This window comes from Amphiura filiformis, chromosome 7 (assembly GCF_039555335.1).
Source record: "Amphiura filiformis chromosome 7, Afil_fr2py, whole genome shotgun sequence".
NCBI classification, from domain to species: Eukaryota; Metazoa; Echinodermata; class Ophiuroidea; order Amphilepidida; family Amphiuridae; genus Amphiura; species Amphiura filiformis.
The window spans coordinates 49,766,361-49,784,627 of record NC_092634.1 but is presented as its reverse complement, the minus strand read 5'-3'; the positions used below and the strand labels follow the sequence as shown (position 1 = coordinate 49,784,627).

Below are 18,267 nucleotides of genomic sequence, written 5' to 3'. Positions count from 1 at the left end.
ATTTTTAAATTTTTATATTTAGTCCTTTAAGTAAACTTTATAAATCTAATTATAGGCCTATGTGACGTGTCATGTCAAAAAGAGACACTTTTGGGCGTAAATGGAGAAATATAGCCAAAAATCTGCCCGGGGTGATTTTTCACAAATTGGGTTTGTTGCGAATTTGTGATGTTATTAACTTTTTTTACAGACGGAATCAATTTTTGATTCTGTCCTTTAAGTCTACCCCTTTTCAAATACTTTTAAAAGAAGGTGGACCATGAGTGAAGTTTTGATAAATTATTGATACCAAAAAGCTCTAAAATTGCTCAATTTCGAACTAGTCTGTACTTTTTCTTAGACCAAATAATCTTTAAAAAATCTCCAACGACGGTATAGGGCGCCTATAAAGTGCGAACCAATTCACGGCTTTAAACAATTTTAAAGTTCGTTTGGAAGCTTTTGGAACACGTTGATTTGATACTGAGAACAAACTGAGAAAGAAAAGATGCATTCTTTCTCTTTGATAAGTGATATAGGCCTATTTATTAAAAGCAATATTTTCTTCAAGGGGGGGGTACGTGTTGGAAAAATGCATTTTCTTTCTTTGTTTGAATGTCTTTCCCAATGATTTTAAATAAAAAGTGAACGTGAGTATTGAAGAAGTGAACGATATCTTTGTAAAAATGAAGTGACTGCTTTTAATTTATTTTTGCCCGCCCGCTTTCCTTAAACATGCTAAATAAAAATTGTGTGTTTCATGCACCGTAGCCTGAGACATGGGATCATAGAATGATATGAGCATACCAAAATTAATTATGCAAACCGGATCTGTTTGCACGCCTCTGACGTCAACAGCCCAAACTAGACATCCCATAATAATCACTAGTGACAAACACAATCCCCACCCTGAGCCACACATAGTGACAAACCCACGCCTCTATTGGCGCATGCGCTGGATACATGAGCCCCGAAGTTGGATATCCCATAATACTATCAACTGGCACTAATGAACATCCCATAATAGTTGCAGTTAAAAAGAAAGGTCATAATCCATAGAGCAGAAAATGAGAATTATTTAGAAAAATCTCTATACCTGAGTATATGTGATGAGATCAGAGATAAATGTGTTACTTTGTTTTTTCTTTATACAATTTGTATAGTGTCATTTTAATGTTGCCTGTTGCATTGCAAGAAAACACCTTTATAATAACATTTTTTGAACATAAGTATTGCCGTGTTTGACTTATTTAAAATACTGAATATCACGTTGATTAAAAAAAATATCTTCAATAAATTGAAAAGTTGTTACTTTTGAAAATATAATAACTTATAAAGCCAATCAAACCATGCTATGCAGCTCTATGCCCACACTGCAAAAACAAGTGTTTATATTTAAACACCATATTGTGTTTATCAGAGCAACACTTAATAAACACATAATTCATGTTAATGGTCTAACACTAATGTTTATAAATTAACACTTCGTGTTATATTACAAACACTAATGTTTGTAACATAACACCAAGTGTTAATTTATGAACATTAGTGTTAGAAAAATTAACATTAGTGTTAGACCATTAACATGAATTATGTGTTTATTAAGTGTTGCTCTGATAAACACAATATGGTGTTTAAATATAAACACTTGTTTTTGCAGTGCATAGATCCTAGACTCCAAAAAGTGAACTTTTTCAAAAGAAAAGCGCGCTTACTAGTATTAAAACCAACCTACAAAAATTTGCTCATTTGGACTTTTGTGAACCGTTTATGATCACCAAAACTTGTCAATTTTCTCACACTTTTGGACCGTTTTACTGGAAACAAATACAAGACCTTTGGGGTTGGGGTTTCCACAGTTCGAAAATATGGAGATATTAAACCCTTGCATCTTCTTTGCATTATCACCAAAGAGAGGCCGGATCCGAAATAATCAACTTGGGAAACCCAACTCTCCTGGTAGGCCTATAAATCATGTAAATTGGGTACCCCGTACCCGTACTACATACTATGAATGATAACGAAAATTAATTGGAGGAGGTAACTTTTGCAGCTCTAGCGAACAGCTCTTTTAAACGGGCGCGACCGCCCCCCCCCCCCTCGGGTACCGTATAAGAGAAGAGAAATATTGGAGAAAAAGATGAGATTAATCTCACTCATATTCAACCATTTCAGCTTAAAAATAAATCAAATTTAGGCCCGCTTCGCTCGAATTATATATGTTCCAATTTAAACCATATTGATCATTTATCAATTATGATACGCGTCTGCATGTTATTTTTCAAGTTTTTTTACAAGTTAGCTCTTTCAGAAATTGAAAAGGAGCTTTTATTGACAGAAAATCAACTTAAATGGAGAGCTGAGCTTGTGAAAAGTGACCTAGCTGCCCAAAGCTTAAGTTACCCCCTGTATACCAAAGTAGACCCTATAGCCTTTAAAATTTTACAACTTTCTTTTTATCAGTCAAATTCATTATAAAAAGTTGTAAAACACACATAGGCCTAGGCCTATAGGCCTACCGGTAGTGAAGTTTGTTGCGTGCAAGAAGTTTCAGTCGCTTGGGTCTCAATGTTAAATCCCACTCTCCAAAAGAGTGAGTGAAAATCACCCCTAAAAGTGTGAAAACCCCCGGGGGCACATCAAAAACTTTTGATGGGTAGGCCACTATGTTCCCAGGAATTTTGAGGTGGTGGGTCTTTGGGAGCTGACGGCATACCCGGAACGGCATACCCATAAAAGGGGGTCTTTCGGAGCTGCGAACAAGTAAAATGGGGACTTTTGGAGCTGCGAACAGTCAAAATCAAGGGGTTTTCTTGGCTTTTTGGTTCGCCTGAAAAAAAACCCCAATAATATGAGGAATGAGCAATTTTGGGGTCTTAAGTTTTAGCGCTGGACTTCAAGGGTCTTTCGGAGCTCTATTTTGGTCAAATATAAGGGGTCAGGGTCTTTCGGAGCTGCGAAATCTGGGGAACATCATACCCGTATGGTCATTTGTGTTAAGTCCCCCCGGGTGAAAACCACTCTTTCAAGGTATGATATAGGAGTGGCACTCTTTTAGGAGTGATGTTTACTATTGGCGATTTTCACTCTTCTCACTCTTTTTTAGTATCTTTGGGTTTTCGCTCTTTTACCGTAATACTAGGCGCGTGATATAAAATCTCATAGAGCAAGCTATAGGCCTAAACCGTAATGATGCCAATATGTTGGAGAAAAAAATAACTTTATATGGGCCTACATACATGAAAGACAGATGATAACGAAAGAGCCTGGTGGGAACTGAAGACTAAAGGAAAGAAACGAGAAGAAAAAATAAAGGCAGACAGACTAGGATCTATTAGCGAGACAAACTATAGGCCTAATGTGAAGCAAAATAAGTAAATAAAGTAATAATAATGATATAGGCTTTATAAACCCAAAAAGAGCAATATCGGTCCTAAAAAAAATAGCCTAAAGAGGAGCCAAAAGAGGGAGGGAGAAAAAGTGAGAAGAATGAAACGAGGCCGAGGAAATAAAATGTTTGAAGCATGAAAAATGAGAAAACGGAAAATGTATGGCATGGCATTTATATAGGCCTTCATATAAAAGAGATCCAGTTTATCCAACTTTTCTTGTACTTTGAAATAATTCAACATTTTTGATTGTAAATTTCTTAACAAATTTATAGGGTCTATTAACTTGATAAACACACATTTACCATCAAAAAGCTGGAATTAAATATAGGCCCTATTCGCCACTTGCACGGTTCCGCCATTATGCACTATGTGCGGGAGAGCCTCGAACTGGCAGCATACATGAATGGGAATTGAACCAGTCATATAACATTCTGTGTAAGGTTACGTAATTCTTCCTTTCATGTATGCTGCCAGTTCGAGGCTCTCCCCGCATATAGTGCATAATGGCGGAACCGTGCAAGTGGCGAATAGCAGGATAATAGCACCTGGATAATGATGCAATTCATCAATCCACCCATATCCAGTTTTCAGATGTGATTTTTTTTTTGAGAAACTTTTCCTCCAACGTTTTGACTGAAGAGATGAAATAAAGCAACATAAAATTAATTGCAAAAGTGTCCCAACATCACTCAATGGGGCTCAATGGGCCCCATAATAAGTATAATACACTCACACAGTGAAAACATTGAATTTTAGTTTCAATGCTTATTTTTATGTTAATTGCCTTGATTGGGCAAATTTAGCCATTGCCAACTATGCCAGTTGAGATAAAGATTCCCCTACCCCAGGGGAGCTGTTTTGGTGGGTATTTTGTCTCTGATTAACTTAAGTGGTTATTATTATGGGATGTTTTGGGTGATTAATATGGGATGTATCAAGGCTATTTACGTCATACTGCGCATGAGCAATTAGTGTTTTACCACCCTTTTGTCGTGGGGGTGAATTGAGTTTTTTTTTGTCTCACCGCCATCTTCACATTTCCATGTTTATAAAGTGACTGCGACCCCACAAACATCTTAGGAATTATTGCGGAAAGTTTTCTCAAACAGCAGAGATCTTTCTGCTATAATGGCTGCAATCGGTAAAGACGGGAATATGCGGAAGACGGCGATGAAGAGATTGCAGATAATGGAACAACTCCCGTAGCAGCCGAAGGTGGACCTGCCGGCGTACCAGGTAACAGAAATCTCACACAATTTGAATATCGATGATATTTCGAACCTCATTTCCCGCCGGGATTTTACATCCAAAACTCCTCCAAAGTCAGGATTTAAAATACATGTAATGAAAATGCATATATAAACTACATATTTCTAAAATTTGGAAGAAATATATGCACGATTTAGCCCATTTGCAGTAATTTTTCGACAAACATGTGCGCAGACTTGGTCAAGGTCTGCCGGTCATAAAATTAATCGATGATTTTCTGTGTGTTGTATTGCATCAAGTGTATTTGGAAGAGCCGATATTCTCACAAAGGGGATGTACTCCCTGCTTTAAATAAATCACAAATTCCACAATATTTAAGTTCTTAAACATTTATTTAACATCGTAGTCATATTTTTCTGGTCGATTTCGAGAAATTTTGGGGTGAATTTTGGGACCAAATTGACACCTCTCTCGTGCGTGGATATATATTTGGATAATTATTAATCACCCATCCGTGCTGTGTCCTATCAACACTCGCGATGAATGATCACTGTTTACAATTTTCACCGGCTTTTAAATCGAAGTTTTGAGGGAAAATAACGTGTTTTTTGGTCATTTTGTTTATTGCAGCTGAAGATATAACTCCCCCAAAGAAGAAAAAGAGCAAAAAAGAAAAGAAAAAGGACAAGAAAGATAAAAGTAAAAGCAAGAAAAGGAAAAGGGAGAAAGGCAGCGGCGGAGTAAGTACTTGTGCTGCAGCATGCAGTGTGTGTGTGTACATGTTTTGTCTGAGTGTACATAAATCCCCATTGAAAATCATGGGGATTTTATGAATGGATGCCACATGTACGGGGTTTCAGCTTCAGAGCTGTTGAAATTGTGTAAAATCCAAGTTTATTTTGTTTGTTGTATGGAAGTAGCAGTTTCATCCAAACATTGCTGTTTAAATTGAAATTGTTAAGTATTTGAAATTTAAATTAAATTCCGTACGTAATAAATAATTAAACAAATTAAAAAAAAAAAGTTAAATAGTGCTCAATTTCAACCATTTCTTTTTTGTAAATAATTTTTTTGTTTGTACATAGCCTAGGTGGGCCGTACATTTCCCTGGTATGGATTTACTAATTTTTAGTACCGGTAGCAGAATTTTAGTCGCACTGGGAAGTGAAGGGTTTTCTTTTGTATGATGCTAAGAACTGCTATTCTTTAAATTTTGAATATTTAATTGAAAGCCATAAAAAGGCAATGAAATCAAACAACCCTGTTTTACAGGCAGACAGACTTTTTAAGTAGGGTCGGTCATATTTTTTTTTTAAATTTATTTTCCCGGAGACTAACATTACCATAAAATATTAATTACAAAAGCTTGACAAATGTGGCAAAAAAAATATTTTTCACAAATTTTCATTAAAAATCATTTTAAAGTTATTGCCCCAAAACAGCAGATTTTACATGATTTTAGCCATTTTAATTAAAACAAAATTCTCCCAAAATGCTATGTCTGGGTCAGTCGGACCCATAAAATAGGGGTTTCTTTTTCATCGCCTAATTACCGTCTTACCGACGTACTGAGTATTGACTACTGACGCGAGTATAGTCCCACCTTCGAGTAAAGTCCCACCCCCAAATTTTCTTTTTTTAAAGTTATTTATTTTTTCGGCTTTGGAGTGTCCTAAACCTAAATGCTAGAATCATTCATGGTTGATTTAAAAAATATATATATTGTAGGCCTATGTGTTTTGAATAAATTAATTTGTACTCACGAATGTCATACTCCATTAATGATTTCAAAAGGAAAAAAAAAATTTGAAATTCGAGTATAGTCCCACCCCCAATTTTGAAAAATGTTCATCCAAAAAGCGGGTGGGACTATACTCGAAATCAGTACTGATAAATTGATTTCCAGCAAATTTAAATCTGTTAATTTAAATTTGGGAATTTTTTTTTTTTAAGGAAAATCAAAAAAAAATGGAATCATTTGATTTGAATTGGATTTTTTTTTATTCCAAGAACTGCTAATACCCCATGATAAAGTTAAAAGAAGACAAGTGCCATGCTAGACATGCACAATCGGAACAATCCTATCAGGTATTTACAAAAAATTAGAATTAGAATAAGTCAGAACCACGTTTGCTGCCTATAAGTTAAAAGAAGACAAGTGCCATGCTAGACATGCACAATCCTATCAGGTATTTACAAAAAATTAGAATTAGAATATGTCAGAACCACGTTTGCTGCCTATAAATGGTGCAAGGTTCATCAGTACAATGACTGTGACTACCCCTAACTGCTTCCCATTGCACCTGGGTGGGGTGAGGCAAGCGGGGCAAAGCGCCTTGCCCAAGGGTGCAACAAGGTGGTGGGACGAGGACTCAAACCCTTAACCCACGGACATAGAGCAAGCTCTCAGATTATAAGTCCATAACCACTGAGCCACTGTGTCCTCAATTCTGCTCCCAGTCAAGAGAGAGAATTTATTTTTTCCCGCTCCCAGGTTTCGTAAAAAAATCTCAGAACATCGGCCCACAAGCATCTCTTTTTCATTGATGCCCAAATTTCTTTCATCCAAACCAGTTTTGATCGGAAGAGATCGCAAATTACTGTGTTTCATACGAATGGATCGGAAAATGAACTGTTAGTGTTACATACATGTGTACAACTTAATTCCACCAAAATTTATGAACTTACAGCCTTAAAGGAGTATTTCATTGATCCTAGCATCCTCTATTTATGTCATTTTTCATTAGATATCCACTGAAAAAACCTATTCCCAAAATTTCAGTTGATTCCGATTTTGCGTTCACGAGTTATGCATGATTTAGTGTATTACACTGCTCCATAGACAATGCGTTGTAATTTCGTTCTGGTGCACCAGAACGAAATTCAAATTTCACGATATCTTTGCTAAACGAATTAATCTGCAAGAAATATTTTGTACATAAACATTATGTAGCCAGAGGTTTCCAGTGATATACTTTTTTTGAGAAAAGTGGGGGGATGAAGCTGTGGATCACGAAATGCCCTTTTAACTTTAATAATAATATCAGTACTTAATACACATGTCACTTGTATGACCCACCCTATGACCCCCGGGAGTGGTGAGTCACTTTACATAGGTGCGTCGGATTTAACTATACCATGACCCACATGTGCGTCTAAACAATGACTGACATTTGCTGACAATGACTGAGCCCCTGGTCAAAATTGTGACGCACAGGTTAAGGATTATGACTGTCCTCATGACGCAAATTTGACTCACCATTAGGTATTTTGACTGACACTGATGCGCCTAACCATTGGCGCACCTAGGTAAAGTGACTGACACTGACGCACCCCTCGGGGTATGTTGTGACGCACATATTGAGTAAATGACCGTACCCTGCGTCACTAATTGGTTGGTAAATGACCCAACCATGACGCACATCCCCCGGGGGTCCTAGGGTGGGTCATACAAGTGACATGTGTATAATATAGCGCTTTTCCAAAACCTGATCAAAGCACAAAATATAAACAAAAACATATATTTAAACTTTACGGCTTATGATAGTTTTGATTTCAAATACAAACGTACATTTAGTTTTAAATTCTGAATTTCGACTTTGTATAATTTGCATCATTAATAAAAAAATAAGTGCCCCCCAAAATGAATGATTTTAGCACATAATAAATTGGGAAAGGTGGCCCCACTTTTTTTGGTGCAAGTTTTTATGTACATGTTTCAATAACAAACAAGAAAACTATAATAATAGTTTCAATTATACCTTGTGTTTTGTGACACACAGGAAAGTGATTCACCTAATAACAGTGAAGATGGAGAGCATACAAAGAAGAAAAAGAAGAAACCTGTCTTTACGGTAAGTGCCAAAAGCTAGAACGTTTTTTTTGCATTTAAAAAAATTACAATACTGTAAGTTTTCTTGTTAAAAATATAGATGTATGTATTACTAGAATAATTGTTTTCGGTTGTCTTTAATAACTTATTCTCATCTTCTGATGAATTCAAGCTATAAATCTTGAGTTTGTCTTAGCGTTAAATGTAAAGAGCAAACTTTGAACAGTTGTGCTAATCATGATCATCATCTCCCAGAGATCAGATGCAAGACCTGAAACTGCTCCCAGAGATCAGATGCAAGACCTGAAACTGATGTCATCAGTTTATATGCGATCATTTTGTTTCATACTGAATTAGCAGCCATTTGCAGATTCTATGTAAACTTATGTGTTCAGAGAAGTCAAGTTTCCTCGACATTGCACCTGCTTGCAGAGTTCCTGTATAGTATCGGCAGTTTTATGTATACGTACACCACACACATCTTGTGTATGATTTATAGCACAGCTTTGTGAATGACACTGATCATTGATCAAAATGCACATGTGGGCAACATCAAAATCATTGTTATATCTAATTTTCCTTTATGATTTTTTTCCCTTCTTTTGTCTCTGTAGCCAAGACCCCCAATCCGACCTCCCCCACCCAAGAGCTCGCTGGAGATGATGCGTGAATATGGCATTGAGGAATTTGAAATGGAATACATGGATTCTGATTATGAAACATTGACAAACTACAAATTATTTTGTGATGACATACGAGGTAAGCTTACTGTTTTGTTGTTTTCCCACTTCAGGGGTGTGAGAGTTCCTCTTTTCAGCTGATTTTATCTTTTTTTGTTGCCAAAATTTATGAAAACGTTATAGTATTCAAAAAACAGTTGAACCTCCCTTCTCTGGACCCCTATAAATATGGATCACTGTTCTGGCTGTGGGATCTTGATAGGAAATGTGTTTTTAATTGTTTGACACCTGAATTGCAATCATGCCTTGAAGCATTAAGGGTTAACATGTTGCATACAACACTCAAATACCATCTGGTAGTGATATTGCCCCATATTTAGTCATTTTTTATTATCCCAATTCTTAAATTATTCAATGCAAAAGTAAACATTCATTTCCAGATTCTGGACTATGCACATGGTCCCATCGTGGCCAGATAAAAGAGGTTGGACTCTATACCTATAAAAATGTGTGTGGTTATGAAGTCATATTTTTTGTATGAAATATAGTTCTATGAATTTACTTGCACATTTCTCAACTATCAGTGTTTCATTATTTCTCAACTATACTTTTATGACAGGTTTGGTCACAGAAAGGGCACCGAAATTGGCACCTCCCAAGATGGCCGCCCTCCTGCAGTCTCTATGGAGGGAATTTGGTGCAAGCAATCCAAAGAAAGGAACAAGACCTCCACCACTCAGTCCAACATTTGGAAGTGGTGGAGAGGAAATTAAGAGTCCAACAAAAGAGGTCAGTGTCAGGAATACAAAATCCACATAATCCTGGTTACCAGATACATGTAATTTTTCATTGTCTCAAAAAAGAAAATCAAGATACAAGACCTCAATTTCGTGCCAGTTTGCGAGAATCAAAATCATCTGAGTCGCTTCACTTACTGCATGATTCAATGAAAGAAATTGATTCTCGCAACAAATGTTAAGAGAATCCGTATGAGAATTGATTGTGTGATTTTCTTTTTTTTGTGTTAAAAAATCTGCCCCAAGAAGATAAAGTTTATAAATTCATAATCAAAATGAAAAAAAAACCAAACAAACAAAATGGTTGGTCTTAATAACCAGGCTAAACCAGCCAACAATATGCCAGTGTTTTCTGTGGCATGGTCAGTTTATTTAGTCTGACACACAAGGGTGGGTCTACACTACAGGCACTGCACTCTTATTGATGACTATCAGACCGATCGATAACGGCCGCCAAGGCATTAGCCAGAGGGGTGTCCAGGTGTCATTTGGACACCCTGTTTTCAATTTGGATGCCCTAAAATTCTGATTTTTATAATGGAGTGAATAGGAAGTGGACACCCTGATTTTGTAGAAAAAGATATTTTTGACCATTTTGGACACCCTCTGGCTAATGCCTTGACGGCCGCCATCTCAACCAGTATACATGATTGTGGTGCTAACTGGCAGTGTTCATAATATTGTTATGACGTCACAATTACCTTTTCATTTCCGCTGAAATATAGTGGATTTATGGTTAATTGAAGCTATGCCTTATTTCTGAAATTTCTGATATAAGCTTACCAAAATTAATTGAATTATTACACGACTTTTCAAACCGTTAAAATAGGCGAGACCTGAAAGTACAGAAGAGGTGTCTCCCAGCAAAGCAGCATCAGAAGTGTCTGCAACAGAAGCACCAGAAGTGGAAACACCCCCACAACAACCAGAGCCAGTTGCTGAGGACGAAATAGCTGAGGAGGAAGATATTGATGCAGAAATCAAAGAAGTTAAAGAAGCTAAAGGTAAATTATCTTTATAGCAGGTTTTTGCAATTTACCATTTGTGGGGCTCAGTTTATATATTGCATCAACTTGCAAGGTTAGAATTTCGGCGAAAATCCATTCTCACTGGAATTCTCCTGAATGGATTTGCGAGTTCAAAGAGATTCTGTTTTAAAACATTTGAAGCCTACACATTGGTTCAATGACAAGAAACTATGTAAAATTTTATAAACATTGGTCACCAGAATCCTCCAAATGGATTCTCACAAGATGGAATGAAATTCTACACCTGGCTTGCCTGCTTTTGTGGTTTGTAAAGTTTGTCAATCAGGACATGATTTCACGTATTGTATAATGATTGTCTTTTTTGAGATCTTTTGATCCTCTGCACTGATCCACCATTTTTCTACCAAAATCTTTTGATCCTCTGCACTGATCCACCATTTTCCTACCAAAATGAAGATATCGGTGCAAACATTATGCGCAATTATGTTTGCCTGTGGGCTACAGAGGGCCAAATACATTTCTAACATCTGTTTTTTAAAACCAAATACACCTGGTTTGCTATGTTTACTGCTCAGGGGCCGCCCACCATTAGTCTGTTAACTGGCTATTGACAACCTGTGCTTAGAAATGATATAAATATATGAATGTTACCAATTTTTGCCTTTGTAGGAAAGAAGAAAGACAAGAAGAAGAAAAAGAAAGTTGCACCACTCAAGATTAAACTTGGCAAGAAGAGGAGAAATTCTGATGTAAGTTTTGTTAAAATATGAAGTGGTATTATAATAAACTAGATTTCGCGGTTCTCGGGTTGGGCGGTTCTCGTGATAGGCCTATCTCTAATTACCCAACACCCGTTACCGATAATAGTTGTCCTGACTTTTCAAACTACTACGATATACGTCTCTCAATGATTAAGACACAACTTAATCAACTCTGTTTTGTAGCTGTGACGCTTACTTCGGTACCCATAATCTGAAAACCCATCATTCGCCTCTTCCAAGCCCTGTCCTGCTACCACATATTTGGAGGACCCAAAAATACCCCGAAATTCTAGTAGTATAGCTTAGTATCTGGATGGAGGCCGTCAATTCAATCGGGAGAAATGTGAACGCAAACGGGTTATATAGGCCTTACCATAACTGATGATTTTTATGTTAATCATGTCTTGAAAATAGGCCTATTGGTCCGATGAGATGCACCTGTTAGTCACACTGTAGACCTAATGCTTTCCGATGCGCGATGCGGTACTCTGCGCACATCCCCGTTGATACTCTGCGATAGCACAACGTGAGCACGCGATATCGCACCGCGCGTACGCAATATCGCACCGCGCGAACGCCATAGCACGCGGACGGACGGACAGACACTCTGTGATTAGTATTATGATATACATTGATGAGGCATGATTAAATAAAAGATTAGTGGCTTAGTGCAAAAAGAAAAAAAGAAAATTAAATATTCTTGCTTCTGGCACTAGAAATGGGATCAAGTTCAGATCTATAGGGAATTGAACCGTAATGTGTCATAATTTTCAATTAGTCAGGGAGGCAAACCAAGGAGCGCTGTTGAGTCTGCAAACAGTGAGATGAAGCTGCAAAGTAGGTGGTACATATGGGAGGGGGTTAAAGAGTAGCCAGGGGAACAAGGTCTAGTAATGTTGCTATAGGGGGATTGCTACACCTCCTCCACAGTGAGTCTTGTTACCTTCCCAGCATTTAAGAATGCCGGTACCCATTTATACACTTGTGTGGAGAGGAATAATTGAGATAAAGTGCCTTACTCAAGGGCACAACATAAGGCCAAAAAAAAAAAAATTGTTGTGTTGCCCTCAATCGCCCGACCCTAAATCCTTGAAAATCAGGGGAGCAATTTTTTTTTTTTTTTTTTTTGAATGATGATTTTTACAGATTAGTTCAAAAAATCAAAGTTTTTCACTTTAAATTAAATTTTATTGAGAGACTAGTCTTTAATTGATGTCTAACAGGTATTAGTGTGGTCGTTGAAGAGGAAAAACAGTGGCTACCCGGAAAAAATTGGTAAAAAGCTGATTTTTGCACCAGACAAGCAGAATATATCATAGAACATCATATCCAAAATCCCCAGAAATCCCCCTTGGGGAATTCGTTTTATCCAAGATGGCACGCCAAAATGGCCGCCACAGCATATACTTAGCTGTATCTTAGCTTCTAAAGCAGATATGATGATGATTTTAGTGTCTTTGAATAGGTTTAAGAGGTCATAGAATTCAAATTTGTACAAATCTAACACACTGATGTCTTCAATCACACTGAAATCCAAGATGGCCGCCAAAATGGCCGCCACAACATATAATTAGCTGTATCTTAGCTTCTAAAGCAGATAAGATGATGATTTTAGTGTCTTTGAATAGGTTTAAGAGGTCAGAGAATTCAAATTTGTACAAATCTAACACACTGATGTTTTCAATCGCACTGAAATCCAAGATGGCCGCCAAAATCCCACCACCACATATGATTAGATATATCTCCACTTCTGAAGCAGATATGATGATGATTTTAGTGTCCTTGAATATATTTCAGAGGTCAAAGAATTCAAATTTGTACGTATCTAAAACACTGAAGTCTTCATTCACACTGGAATCCAAGATGGCCACCAAAATGGCCGCCACCACCATGTGTTATGTTTAGGTATATTTTGGCTTATGAAGCAGATATGATAATGATTTTAGTGTCTTTGAATAGGTTTTAGGTGACTTGAAGTCAATTTTGTATTTATCTTCGTAAGCATATGTCTTTACTGACACTGCAATCCAACATGGCCCTCAATATTGCTAAAATCAAACATGATTAGCTAAATATCTCAGCTTCTGAAGCCAATATAATTGTGATTTTAATCTTTAAATAGGTTTTTAAGAGAATGTAGGTTTTAAGGGTCATAAAATTGTTGCAATTACTTAAAACCCGGGCTTAAAACACTGAAGTGCAAGTCGCAATAGAATCCCAAATAGCTGCCACCACATGTGAATATATATCTCAGCTTCTGAAGCAAAAGTAGCTGTCTTCGTTCTCATCTACAGGTATAATCGCCTCAGCGTTTTGGCAATGTTCTCCTGTGTAATCTTCACAAGCTGTGACACATTTAAGTCCATTTTTGCAACAGGATCATCCGTTATTTACACAAGAATTCCTGGAGGAAAGTTTACAATTCAGGGCTGTCAACTTTTTGGAATTGCTTGGCGTGAGACAGAGGCGTACCGGGATTTGCCGACTTCATTGTTCATTTTGACCATGATTATTTGAGCCACGGCGCTCGACAATGTGAAAAGGGGGGGTTAGGAACAACAATTTATGCATGGCGATGCGTGAGATTTTACTCAATTTTCAGCTTTTTATGTGAGATTTACTTTTAGGCGTGAGATTATACTACCTTGGCGTGAGACCGTGAGAAAGTGACCCAAGACTCACGGCCAATACGTGAGAGTTGACAGCCCTGCAATTGTATCATACAAGATTAACAAGCTATGTGGTACTGCATCTAAATTCCTAAGGACCAGTGCTAGTACGATGTCAGAGTGTTTCCAGCCCATTGCTTTAAATTGGATTCAAGTCATTGTTTGTTAGCTTTCTCCAAAGTATGACCTGTAAAACAACCCCCAGACTGTGAAAATATGCTGCTCTTTCAGTAGGTGAAAGCTTTTGTCGATAGCTGTGAGTCAAATGATGCTTTATTTGATGATACCATCGCCATGGATTAAGCGAACCGTAGACCGTTTAAAAAATCTTCTTCTCTGCGACCATATAAGACAACAAATAATCTGATGCCAGCTTTACCGATCTGTTCTAATGTCGCCTCAGGATCGCTCATCTAGGATGATATCTGCTGCAGTGCAATTCTTTTATCTTCTTCAACAAACTTGTCTTTCCATGTCTATGAGTCGCAACCACTCCAGGCATGGATAAACAGGAGATGGGATGTCACTACTTCACCAGCTTTGTTAACAAGGTCTTGAACTTTCCAAACCACCAACCCTTTCTTCTCTGAATGGAAGTAGATACCAGCCATAGTCTGGTCTCAGTGGTATATCAAAAGGACAAGTATTTCTGTGTCATCTGCTACTACAGGTACTTCTCTTCCTTGTCTTGCAAATTGAAGGGTACCTTCCACTAGCTTTCAAAGTGTCAGAATGATACAACCTCTCCAGTACTATTGTGCACGATCTGACCATTGGTTTCCAAGTATCGACTCAGCAGCGAGATAAACTGACTGTTGTTCTTCTCATTTGAGAGGAAGGTCTGCTGGTCATGGTGAGAACCTTCATAGATTATGTGAGCTGAATATGATAAAACAAATGCCAGTTTATCTCGCTGCTGAGTCGATGGATGGTGCACAAGTACCGGAGATGCTGACACATTGATAGTGGAATGTACCCTTCAAGACTCCTTCAATGTTCAAGACAAGGAAGAGAAGTGCCACTGGGGACCAGAATATAGCTGATATCGGAGGGTTGGAAAGTTCAAGACCTTATTAACAACGTTGGTGAAGTATTGACATTCCATCTCAGGTCCTGTTTATCCATGCATGGAGTGGTTGTGACTCCCCTTCTGCAACATTTGGACATGGAAAGACAAGTTTGTTGCAGAAGATAAGAAGAATTGCAGCAGATATCATCCCAGATGCGCGATCCTGAGGCGACATTAGAACAGATTGGTACAAATGGCATCAGAGTATTTGTTGTCTTATGTGGTGGCAGAGAAGAAGATTCTTTAAACGGTCTGCGGTTCGCTTAATTCATGGCGATGGTATCATCAAATAAAGCATCACTTGATCCACAAAAGCATCCACCTAGTTAAAAAAGAGCAGCGTATTTCACAGTCTGAGTGTTCTTTTGCAGGTCATATTTTGGAGAAAGCTCACAAACAATAACTTGGATCCAAATCAATGGGGTTGGAAACTCTCTGACACCGTACTAGCACCGGTCCTTACGGATGTAGATACAGCACCACAAGGTTTGCAGAGGAGAAAATTGCCAAAACGCTGAGGCGATTATACTTGCAGATGAAGTCGAAGATAGCTACTTTTGCTTCAGAAACTGAGATATAGAAAATCATGTGGTGGCAGCTGTTTTGGATTATATTGTTACTGAGCACTTACTTCCATGTTTTAAGTAATTGCAACATTGAAATCTGCAACCCCTAAAACCTACATTCTCTTAAAAGCCTATTTAAAGGTTAAAATCATCATTACATTGGTTTTATAAGCTGAGATATACAGTTAAGCATGTTTGATTTTAGCCATATTGAGGATCATCTTGGATTACAGTGTGAGTGAAGAATTGACTTAGTACTTTAGATAAATACAAAATTGACAACTGCGTCACCTAAAACATATTCAAAGACACTAAAATCATTATCATATCTGCTTCATAAGCCAAAATATACCTAAACATAACACGTGGTGGTGGTGGTGGCGGCCCATTTTGGCGCCATCTTGGATTCCAGTGTGAATGAAGACTTCAGTGTTTTAGATACGGTCAAATTGGAATTCTTTGACCTCTGAAATATATTCAAGGATACTAAAATCATCATCATATCTGCTTCAGGAGCGGAGATATATCTAATCATATGTGGTGGTGGCCATTTTGGCGGCCATCTTGGATTTCAGTGTAATTGAAGACATCAGTGTGTTAGATTTGTACAAATTTGAATTCTCTGACCTCTTACACCTATTCAAAGACACTAAAATCATCATCATATCTGCTTTAGAAGCTAAGATACAGCTAATTATATGTTGTGGCGGCCATTTTGGCGGCCATCTTGAATTTCAGTGGGATTAAGACATCAGTGTGTTAGATTTGTACAAATTAGAATTCTCTGACCTCTTAAACCTATTCAAAGACACTTAAATCATCATCATATCTGCTTTAGAAGCTAAGATACAGCTAATTATATGTTGTGGCGGCCATTTTGGTGGCCATCTTGGATAAAACGAATTCCCCAAGGGGGATTTCTGGGGATTTTGGATATGATGTTCTATGATATATTCTGCTTGTCTGGTGCAAAAATCAGCTTTTTACCAATTTTTTCCAGGTCAAAATGCCCAACGACCATACTATATCCAGAGTCAAAATTGACAAATGTCTCCTAATTGAAGAAGTATTATTTAATATTTGAGGGGATTTTTAAAAACTGAAGGTTTAAAAAAAAAAAAAAAAAAAATCTAAATCCGACCGTCCTACACAACTTTCCCATTTTCCCACTTGAGGGCAACACAACAATATTTTTTTTTTTTGGCCTAATAGCGTTTCCGGGGATGAAACCTGCAACCTTCTGATTATGAGTCTGAACCCGTTCCCGGCGTTCTGCTTGGCCACCATGCTCCTGCTTAGTTAGTTATTTATTTGTATTGTGTTTTTTTTTTTAATTGCAGGATGATAGTGGCAGCAATTACAGTGACAGTTCACTGTCGGAAGAAACCATTCAAAACATCCTTGAGTCAGATAGCTCTGCAAGTAAAGCACCACCAAAACCAAAGCCAAAACCAAAGAAAAAAGCAGTTAAAAAGAAGAGGAGGTTAAATCCTGATGAAGATGGTTATGAGGTGAGTTAGCAGTAGCCGAGGCCTGCCATTTTTTTTTTAATTAAAAAAAAATCGGTTTATCTTTTAGATTTAAATCTATTTTTTTATTTATTTTTTTATTGCAAGAACTGCTATACCCCATGATCAAGTCAAAAGAGACCAGTGGAATGCTAGACATATGCACAATCCTTTCAGATATTTACAAAAAATCAAAACATGTTTTCAGATGTGAAAAATTCATTCAAAGATAGAAATTATTCAAGTGAACTTAAATTTATCCAAAATGGTAAAAACAGAAGAAGTTGATTTGAATCAGTGATTTAAAAAGAAAATCATTTGATTTACGGGGGTACTACACCCCTGTGGTAAATTTGTGAGTATTTTTGCATTTTTCTCAAAAAATAATAACACACTGGTAACAAAAGTAATGTATATTATTGGGGCAAGGACTCCAGTTACTACACTGAAATTTCAGAGACTCAAGACAAGTGGTTCAGTATATATGATAGGAAATGAGGTACATCCTAGCGGTACCTTATTTCTTATCATAAATAACGAACCGCTTGTCTTGGATCACTGAAATTCCAGTGTAGTAATTGGATTCCTTGCCCCTATAATATACATAACTTTTATTACCACTGTGCTCATAGTTTTTGAGAACAATGCAAAAATATACACAAATTTATCGAGGGGTGTAGTACCCCCTTAAATTGTGATTAACATCAATTGATTTTAATCGTGCCAACCCTGAGCAGTAGAGTGAATAGTGAGCACCATTACTCAACTCTCAGTCTCTGTGCTCTTATGTTTAGACAGATCTTCAATTTGATGCCA

The 18,267-nt window shown here is 37.3% G+C and overlaps 1 protein-coding gene across 15 annotated transcripts in view; it reads left to right on the top strand.

Annotated features, from left to right (window-relative positions):
* Positions 1-4,341: 4,341 nt before the first annotated feature.
* LOC140157277 (chromodomain-helicase-DNA-binding protein 5-like) overlaps positions 4,342-18,267 on the top strand; it is a 64,016-nt gene continuing 50,090 nt past the window's right edge. For 13 of the 15 annotated variants that reach the window (XR_011859658.1, XR_011859657.1, XR_011859656.1 and 10 more), the window contains exons 1-8: positions 4,343-4,607; positions 5,211-5,320; positions 8,363-8,434; positions 9,027-9,171; positions 9,712-9,881; positions 10,719-10,893; positions 11,548-11,627; positions 17,284-17,454. Coding sequence is in view for 11 of the 15 variants with exons in the window: in XM_072180415.1 (XP_072036516.1) it covers positions 9,072-9,171; positions 9,712-9,881; positions 10,719-10,893; positions 11,548-11,627; positions 17,284-17,454 (696 nt within the window). In the remaining 4 variants the exon portion in view is untranslated. Of the gene's footprint in view, positions 4,608-5,210; positions 5,321-8,362; positions 8,435-9,026; positions 9,172-9,711; positions 9,882-10,718; positions 10,894-11,547; positions 11,628-17,283; positions 17,455-18,267 lie in introns of all 15 variants that reach the window. The other 2 variants (XM_072180411.1, XM_072180408.1) reach the window with 1 other exon arrangement.